General features: G+C 54.8%; 1 protein-coding gene across 1 annotated transcript in view; it reads left to right on the top strand.

Moving 5' to 3' along the window:
• SLC1A7 (solute carrier family 1 member 7) overlaps positions 1 to 3,316 on the top strand; it is a 74,902-nt gene extending 71,586 nt beyond the window's left edge. Inside the window, exons 8-11 of the mRNA XM_007945916.2 lie at positions 333 to 527; positions 1,325 to 1,459; positions 1,979 to 2,081; positions 3,098 to 3,316. Coding sequence (XP_007944107.2) covers positions 333 to 527; positions 1,325 to 1,459; positions 1,979 to 2,081; positions 3,098 to 3,316 — 652 coding nt within the window. The remainder of the gene's footprint in view (positions 1 to 332; positions 528 to 1,324; positions 1,460 to 1,978; positions 2,082 to 3,097) is intronic.
• Positions 3,317 to 9,784: the final 6,468 nt, after the last annotated feature.

Here is a 9,784-nt window from a genome sequence, read left to right as displayed (position 1 = left end):
TGGCGTCTCCTATACTCTTGGTACAGCAGTGTGACTTTGGCTTTGGGACACAGTGGGTATTCTGCCAATGACTAACTCCCTTCCTAACCTGAGCAGGCCCACATGGGTCTGGGTTAGGGAGGGGCTTCTCTGAGGTGCTGGGCTGACCACTCACTTCTTATACAGATGCCACCCTTGACCATGTTCAAAGTCCTTTCAGCTAGTTACTTACTCCATTGTGATGGGCTGGCTGCCTGGGAGGGGTGGACTTCCTGTTGTCACCAGGCGGGCAGCCAGAGGCCCAGCCCATCCTGGAGGAAATGATGGGCAGATACTGTTCCCTCTGCCCACAGCTCAGCTACCTTACCCATCACCTTCAAGTGCCTGCTGGAGAACAACCACATTGACCGGCGCATCGCCCGCTTTGTGCTGCCTGTGGGCGCCACCATCAACATGGACGGCACTGCCCTCTATGAGGCTGTGGCTGCCATATTCATTGCCCAGGTCAACAACTATGAGCTGGACTTCGGCCAGATCATCACCATCAGGTGCACCCTGCTGGCACCCCATATCCTATGTGGATGAGGGGAAACTGGAGGTCCCTTCAGGATTCTGAGACTCCCAAACCTGATGGGGTCTCTAAGGCCCAGAGAGGCCAAGGGACTCACCTCAGGTCACACAGCAAATCAGCACAAGGGGCGAGACTGCAAAACTGGACCCTGGCCTCCATGACTTCTGACACAGGCCTCTTTCCCCAGTGTTGCCTTGCAGCCTGTGAGCAGGCAGAGGCTGAGGTGGGGGGAGCTCCAGGAAGCAAAGCTGGAGGAGGTCCTATAGTTTGGACAGGTGGTGGGGAGAGGGCATTGAAGGTGGGCAGGGTGAACAAAGGCCAGAGAGAGGGAGGAACCTTGGAGGTGTGACTGGAGCTGAAGGGAGGGGACAGGGTGAAGGCAGAAGCTGAGGGGAAGGTCACACGCCAGCCTGTGGGCACAAGTTTGACCTTGTAGACCAGGCCCCAGAGGGAGGTTGTGGCAGAGCTCAGCCAGTGGACAACCAGAATTTCCATGACGTTCTGAAAGTACAGCTTCCTAGAAATCTAGAGTCAGCAGCTCCAGACACAGGAGGATTTGCCACAAATTCCTTAAGAAGTTCTCCTGAGACCAGGGATAGAGGTCTGTGGGAGCTTTGGGAACTTGAGCAGGGACGTTGGCATCCCTAACAAACCCATTGCCCCATCTGGCTGCTCCCAGAGGCCCTGGAATTCCTGCCTCCTCCTTAGACCAGGGCAGGCCTTGACACTGTGCTGGGTCTTCCTCCTTCTCTCCTCCCCTCCAACCCCCTGCAGCATCACAGCAACTGCAGCCAGCATCGGGGCGGCTGGCATCCCTCAGGCTGGGCTCGTCACCATGGTCATCGTGCTCACCTCTGTGGGACTGCCCACTGAGGACATCACCCTCATCATCGCTGTTGACTGGGCTCTGTGAGTGGAGGTCGCCTTCCCCTCAGGGAAGGGACTGGCTTCTGAGCCACCAGGCACTGCGGGGTGGGGTGCTGAGTTCCTTCCCTAGGGCAGGAGGTGGGGCACTGCTGTAGTTTGGCACAGTGGGAGGGTCCCCAGGGGCCCCAACGTTGACACAGAACTGGCTATGTAATTTGTGGGGCCCAGTGTTCAGTATGAAAATGCAAGGCCCCTTGTTCAAAAAGTATGAAGAATTTCGAGATGGTCGCAACAGATCATTAAGGTAAGTGTGGGCCCTTCTATACACGGGACACTACCTGTGAAGCTGACCCTGCATCAGCCTGCTTCAGTAGCACCATGGGGTGGGCTTGAGTGGTGTCAGGGCACCGCCTCACCACCACCGGTCTCTGCCCTGACAGCTGGTCACAGCCTGTGGCGCAGGTGCAGTGGCCTCGCTCCTTTGGGTTGAGCATTGCCCTCTGCCAGCTCCCTTTATATTAAAGTGTCCAGCAATTAATCACCATCACCTTGGCCTGCCAGGGACCGTTTCCGCACCATGATTAACGTGTTGGGTGATGCTCTGGCTGCAGGAATCATGGCCCACATCTGCCGGAAGGACTTTGTTCAGGACAAGGGCACCGAGGTGAGAGCAGTGGCCTATCAAGCGGTGGTGAGAAGGCAGGAGGATGGAGCTAGGGGTGGGGGGGAGCAGAGCAGCAGATCTTCTGGGTCTCTGGGCCTCAGGCTCTCTGTTAAATGGGACTGACCAATGAATCCCTCCAACATTTATTTATTAAGTGCCTACCATGGCTGGAGCTCTGGTAGCATAGTGCCTAAGGCACTTGACTGCTAACGAGAAGGCTGGAGGTTCAAATCCATCAGCCACTCCTCGGAAGGAAGATGGGGCAATCTACTTCCGTAGTGATACTGCCTCAGAACCCAAGGAGGGGTCACTATGAGTCGGGTCCGACTCGACGGCAAACAATAACAACAACATGGCTGGAGGAGCTCTGGTGGCACTGTGGTTAAAGCTTTGGGTCACTAAACAAGAGGTCAGCTCTTCGAACCCACCAGCCACTCCGTGGGAGAAAGATGTGGCAGTCTGCTTCTGCGAAGATGTACAATCTTAGAAGCCCTATGGGGCAGTTCTACTCTGTCTTATAGGGCCTCTATGAGTTGTAATCGACTCGATGGCAGTGGGTTTGGTTTTGGTATTTGGTATCATGGCTGGCCCTGATCTAGACGCAGAAAGAACTGTGGTGAAGGTAGCAAGATAAAACTTCCTGCCCTTCTGGAGCTGGCATCCCCGTGTGACATTCTCATGTTTAACAACTGTGCTTCACTAAGCACCGGTGCTAGGCTGTCCTACATCATGCAGAAGGAAGCTGAGGCTCAGGCAGGTGAGCCCCCTATCCCCTCATTTGACCCTGCAAGTCATGTCCCCTTCTCTACCAAGGTAGCCACAGGAGGAGGCAGGACAGCTTGGGAACTGGAACCCAAAGAGGCACAGTGATCTACCAAGGTCATACAGCATGTCTATAGGAAAACCTGTCCGTGATTGCCAGCCCTGAGCTTGTTCTGTTCCACTGACTTTCAGTCCTCCCTAGTGTCTACCCTCAGTCCTTCCTGCTGCTACCAAGGCCCATTTCCCTTCTCCAGAAACTGCCACCATGCGAGACCAAGCCAGTGAGCCTCCAGGAGATTGTGGCGACCCAGCGGAATGGCTGTGTAAAGAGTGTGGCTGAGGCCTCAGAGCTGACTTTGGGCCCAGCCTGCCCCCACCATGTCCCCGTGCAAGTGGAGCAGGATGAAGAGCCTACCACCACCAGTCTGGACCACTGCACCATTGAGATCAGTGAACTTGAGACCAATGTCTGAGCCCCCAGGGTTGCAGGGGCCAGGGGAGGCCTCCGGGGTTAAGGGATTGATCCTAACTTGCCAACATTTTCTGAGCGGACAACAGGGGCCAGGCTCATGTACCCTTAGAGACTAGATTCAGCCCCACCTGACAGAACATGGAGTTTCAGAGAGGTGAAAGGTCGCATGTGGGATGCCCAGCCAGAGAGTAATGGGGCCCTACCTAGCCTAACCAAAGCTATGATCGGAAGCTGCAGTTTCCATGGCATTAGCTGCAAGGCGCAGGCAGGGATTATCCTCCCCATTTTCTCAGTGATAGACTTGAGGCTCCAAGAGCTGGAAACAATGGCCCAAGGTCTCAGAGCAAATAATGTCCAGGCCAGGACTCTACTCAAATCTTTCATGCCCTGGCCATTCCCTCCACGATGACAGAGCATCTGCAGGGCCAGGAGAGGCTCTGCCTTCTCCAGGAGCCCCTACATCCACCACTGCTGTCACTTATAATCACAATTCTGCTCCAGTGGGGTCCCACTCAGGCCCCCCTACCCTGCCCCATCACGTGGCCTCAGCCAAACAACTTTCCCCCAGAACAGGCCTTCCATGTGCCATGGCCCACGTGGGCTCTTGCCATTCTCATTGTATGTGGAGTCAGGGATGCTTTTACTAGAGCTGGAATGGCCCTTATAAATATCCAGGCCAGCCTCCCACTGGACAGACAGGCAAGATGGGACCCAGAGAGGGAGACCTGGTCTGGAATACTGTGGTCAAGCTGCCAGTGTAGCCTTGGTGTCCCTCCCACTGCCACTGAGTCGATTCCAACTCATAGCGACCCTGTAGTGCAGAGCAGAACTGCTCCGTAGTGTTTTTAAGGCTGTAAATCTTTATGGAAGCAGACTGCCTCATCTTTGTCCCTTGGAGTGGGCTGGTGGGTTTAAACCACCGACCTTTTGGTTAGCAATCGAATGCTTTAACCACTGTGCCACCAGAGCCTTGGTGTCAGAACTCCCCAAAGCCTGTGTGGCAAGTCAGAGTTAGGTTTTCTATTTCTTCCTGTGTTTGCAAATTACTGAACACTAAATAAAGGTATTTTGTTTCTAAAGTCTGTGGGCTTTTTGTAGAGACCATACTCTGCCAGCAGCTTGTTATTGGCTAATACAGGCTGGCAGAGTGCAGATGGCCGGCTGGGGCAGCCAGAGTTTGCACAGCCTGTCCAGAATAAAAATGGGCTGGTCCATGTGGCTGGAGTGTGGACAGGTTGGTCTGTCTGGGCTATCAGTGGGTAGACAGGCCTGTCTGGAAAGCCAGGGTGCAAATAAATCTGTCCAGGTGGCTGATATGAAGACAGGCCTGTCTGAGCTGTCATGTGCAGAGGGGCCAGAGTGCAAACAGGCCTGCTTGGGGGCCCATCTTAGCAGCCACTGCATGGCCAGGCCTTATCCAGGTGGCCCAAGTGTGGACAGACCATTCTAGCCTGGGCTGGGCTCTGCTCTGCAGATAGAGTCCTGAGATCAGTCCCTGTAAGAATAGCACATTTCCTCAGCCAGTCTGGCTCCCTTTGCTAAATGCTTTGCTGTAGGGAGAAGATGTGCCCAGGGACATTTCCAGACTGTCCCTTCATTCTTTCTACCCCTCAGGGCTCCTCCAGGAGGCTTGCAGGGGGCATAGCCCTGGCCACATAGCCTGTTCTGATAGGCCTAGGGGAAAAGACACACATTGCCGTCTGGAAGGATCTAGCACCATGGAGCCCAGGGAGGGGTTAGGCCTCTCCAGGGTCATTCAGAGTCAGGAGAGCACCTGCCCTCAGCCTCCTACCCCTGAACTACATCATCTTCCTCTCAGGGCTGTGAGGTGGCCAGCACTGCCAGGGAGAAGCTGCTGACTGCTGTAGCTTGAGGATCCTCCCTCCCCCCATGGGTTTGGGAAGTATGAGGCCCATCGTTAGCATATCTTTCCTTAGTTAAGTCAGAATATCCTAGAAGTGATCACCTTGGAGTGGTCAGGAGTGGTCAGACGCCAAGCTGTGAGTCACTCCCACCTTTGTGTGGACTGGCTTATTGGCTTCTTCCCTGTGCCACATCCCTCTGAGGCAACTGAGTCTGCCCCACCACAAAGCAGGAAACTGGTCCTAATCAGGCTTGACAGGAGGCCCACTACCCTATGCTTACACACCTCCAACAGGGGGGAGGTCACTCCTTCCTGGGCATCTCAAACCCCTGTGAGGTAGCTCTGCTTGTCAGAGTCTCTTCCTTCCCCTGATTTTCAGGCTGCCTCCCTGTAGATCCTCCACTGGTCCCAGTGCTGCCCCTATCGGGGTGGTAGACACATTGGGTACATCTGTTACCTTTTCCCTAGGCAGCCCTATGGAGACCTGGGCCCTCAAGACAGCTCTGCTCCAGCTCCCAGCCCTGCCTCTAGTCCCCGCCTTACCCCAGACATCTTCTGTGGAACAGACCCCAGCAAAAACGCCCCCTCAGTGCAGAGATGGCCCTCCAGATGGGGCTGAGCTGCACAATGCCCAGCAGTTCCTGGCTTGGACACAGCCTCTGGGGACACAGTGTGAACTCACAGGCACACTGTGGGGGTCCCAGACTCCTGATGATTCCCTCTGAGCCAGGGGTCCGCACACACCTCCAGGCCTCCTTATCTGCAACTAGGCCCTGTCTCCCTGCACCTCAGCCTGTGCAACTACTTTTTGGGCCCCAGGACAGAACTCTGTACACATGCCTGCTGGTCTGGACAGGGAGCCGAGGTGCTTTTCACCTCCCTGGCCCGCCCCGTGAAGCCCAGCACCTGGTGGGAAGCATGCACAGACACGGCCAAAGGCTGCAAGGACAGGGATAATGCTTTTATATTAATTTTTCTGTAACAAGAAAAATCAGCTTTGAGATTTTTATCATTTTTTTCTTAAAAAAAGAATAAAAAACAAAAGACAGCCAGAACTTTCCCATAGGCCTAAAGAATGAAGATGGCATCGGGTGGGCTATGGCTGGGCCCCTCTTGCCTCTTTCTGGCCCAGCTCCACAGCCTCCGCCTCACTCCTGCAACGAGGCTCTGACAGCTCCCAGAGGCTCTCCTGTATGGCCTTGTGTGGGGCTTGCTCATTGGAGAGTGCCTGAGGCCCTGCCAGACCATGGCAGGGGAGGGGTGGGCTCCCAGCAGCTGGGCAGAGGCAGGGTGGGAGGGGCCAGGCAGCAGACTATCCACATGGGGAGGGAAAGGAACAAAAGCCAGCTTTTGTGAGCTCCAGAAGGCTGCAGGCACCTGGCCACAGAAAGCACGGTGATTGCCTTGTGTCTTCTCCAGGGGGGCAGGGCAGATGGTGAGCCGTTGTGGCCATTTCTGGCTGGGGTCAATAGCTGTTGGTAGAGTAGGCTGTAGGAGCTATTTGCACATGACTCTGTGTGTGTATGTGTGTGTGTGTGTGTGTGTCCAGGGGGGAGGGTGCCTGTGTGTACCAGGGTGGGGTCAGACCCTTTCCCTAAGCCCACATGACTCAGAGGGTGTGACAGCTGTGGTGGTTGTGGGGAGGAGAGTGTGACCACTGGGAGGTGATGTGCAGCTGGCTGCGTGTGTGGCCATGCTGAGTGTGTGGGGGTGGGATGTGGTATCTGCATGTGTCTGGGTTTAGGGCACACTGCAGGAAGGGATGAGGAAGTGAGACTGTATTCAGCCTGCATCTGATGGACGCCTGTAGGTGCAGCGTGGGTGTGTCTGATGGCACGTGTGAGCGAGGCAGACGGAGGGCTCACAGGGCACAAGCGTGGGCTGCAGAAGGGAATCCGGCAGTCCGCTGTCCTGCGGAACACACAGGCTGGTCAGCAGCAGCCCAGGGCAGAGCTACCCCACAACCAGCCTGGGGGAGATGGGTAAGAGTGGAGGGTGGCCCCCGCTTAAGGGGGCTCTAGGAAGGCCAGATTACTGTGGGTGGGGAGGGGGTCCCCCTGGAAGCCCTGGGGACTCACAGCCAGCAGGACTTCCGGTGGGGATGTGCTGGTGGTAAACATGGACAGGAACAGTGTGTGTGGTGGGACCTCTGCTCCAGGAGCCTCAGCTTGGCCCAGTGGTCACTCCCTGGGGCACCACTCAAGTGATCTGACCATGACCATTGCCCTCCCCCATCTCATGACCCTGCAGCCCCCTCAAGAGGGCAGCAGCATCCTCACTGAAAATGGCTAATCACATCTGCACGGACCCTTGGCTCTCTCTGAAGGAGTCTACCTCCCCATCCCCAGGCTCCAGGACAGGGAGATGAGGGTGATCTCAGTGCTGTGTAGAGCCTTCCCCATCATCCTCAGTGGGCCTCAACACCCACCTCAGGCCCAACTTCAACATCCTAATTGTGGCCCAGAGATCCCCTCCTATAGCCAGGCCCTGGCCCTGTGACCCGCCAGCACTACTCCCTCTGCAATTTCATCCTCTGACCACCCTACTCTCCTCCTGACTACTTGCCACCATCGTGCTCCTTCTCCAGAACCTCTCTCCAGTGTCCCTGTCTACCAACCCTCCTGTCTGCATCTTCTTCCCTACCCAGCCTGACCCCAGGGCCCTCCACACCAGCCATTCTCTTGCCAATACACTCAACATCTTGTCTCCTTGCCCTTCTATCCCAACACCTGGCCAAACCTCAACTGTGGATGGATCTAATTGTCCACCTTCATGCTCACCCTGGTCTGTTGAACACCCCCCACTGCATGGAGTGACCAGAAGGCTGGTGGCGTCAGGCTTACGGCATGTCCCTCCACAGAGCTACTCATGTGCCTGTGACTGCAGCCACTCGGTCCTCCGTTCCTTGCCACAGCGGAGGAAGCACTGGTCCTCCTGTGCTGCCAGTCCCTCCTACTATTCCACAGGCATCTCTCACACCCAGTTCTCCCCTCTTATATCTTCAACGCCGTCCTCCCTACTGGCCCCTCCCACTAGCATCGGTCTAGTCACTAACAACAGCATTCGGTGAAATGAGCCCTTCCTGCACATCATACTCCCTTCCCATTACCACCCTCTCTCTCATTGCTTCACAGCTAAACTTCTCGAAACAGTTGTCTACACTCCCTGGATCCACTTTCTTTCCAATCACTTTCCCAGCCTCCATCACCTCCCGATGCTGCTCCCTCCAACAACCTTCCTGTGGGTCAATCCAGGCTCAGCACCCTCAGCCTCTCAGCAGCACTGGCACAGTTGATCACCCCACTTCTGGAGAAGCATGTTCATGTCTGTATATTGTGCAGGTATATGTATATGTGGGTATACACATGTTGGTGCTGTTGTTATGTGTCGTCGAGTCGGACCCGACTCACAGCAACCCCTCGTTGGGTTTCCAAGGTGGTATTACTACAGAAGTAGATTGCCCAACCTTCCTTCAGAGTGGCTGGTGGGTTTGAACTGCCAGCCTTCTTGTTAGCGGTCAAGTGCCTTAGGCACTACACTACCAGAGCTCCCGATATACACATACACATGTGCATGTAAGGTCATGTATGTGCATGTGTGTGTAGCACATATGTACATGTGTTATGCTCATGTGATTGCCACGGAGTGTATGTGTGTGTATATATGGCTGTGTGGCACTGTGTTCTGCACGTGTGCATGTATGCATGTATGTGGGTATGTGTAGAGGCACGTATGTGCACTTGTGTATTATATGTATGGATGGATGCTTGTGTTGTGTATGTTTATGTTTGTAAACGCTCTCTTGACTATCTGGGATTTTCCTGCCTCCTTTCCAAGTTGTTCCATCTCAGCTCCCACTGAAGGCTCCCCCCACCGCCCCGGCTCTCACCCGTCTCCCTGAGCAAGCCCATCCCACAGCCTGCAGCATCTGGGACTGTTTCAAGGCTGGGGTTGTCTGGATCCTCATCTGCAGATCAGATCTCACTCCTGAGCCCAGATCCACATACCCAGTCATCTCTGGGCAGCTTCTCAACGCCCTCAGATGCTCAAACTCAACAATTTCCCACCAAACCTTCTCCTCCACCAAGTACTACCAACCCCCTGAATTCCAAGCTAGAAAACCAGGCCTTGTCCTCTCTCTTACCCTGCAGTTTGTGTACTGTGCAGGTACATGTATGCATGGGTATCCACATATACATGTGCATGTAAGGCCATGTGTGTGCATGTACTCATATACATCTGTGTTCTGCTCGTGTGATTGCCACAGAGCATATGCATGTATATACGTGGCTGTGTGCCCAGAAGGATGAGTCTGGCCTGTTGAGTCTGTCCCCAAGGCCCTTTCCCATCCATTTGCTTATCCATTTCCACTATCATGCCCCACCCATCCTCTCTGGCTTGCAATATAGTGCAAACCTCCTAATGGGCCACCACCACCATTCTCCTTGTCCACCATGATGGCACCCTTCACCAGATTATAGTGCCTGGCACAAGGTGGCCTCTCCATAGGCTTGAACTATAACCCCACCCTTCACCCAGTGTCTGGCACATACCAAGTACTCATATATGTCTTTAGAATGTATGGACCAAGCAGGACACAGAGAG

The sequence above is a fragment of the Orycteropus afer genome, unplaced genomic scaffold, assembly GCF_000298275.1.
Source record: "Orycteropus afer afer isolate SDZICR_OR568_19922 unplaced genomic scaffold, OryAfe1.0 scaffold00145, whole genome shotgun sequence".
In the NCBI taxonomy this organism is placed as follows: domain Eukaryota; kingdom Metazoa; phylum Chordata; class Mammalia; order Tubulidentata; family Orycteropodidae; genus Orycteropus; species Orycteropus afer.
The sequence above is the reverse complement of the archived record's forward strand: the minus strand, read 5'-3'. Positions and strand labels throughout refer to the sequence as shown.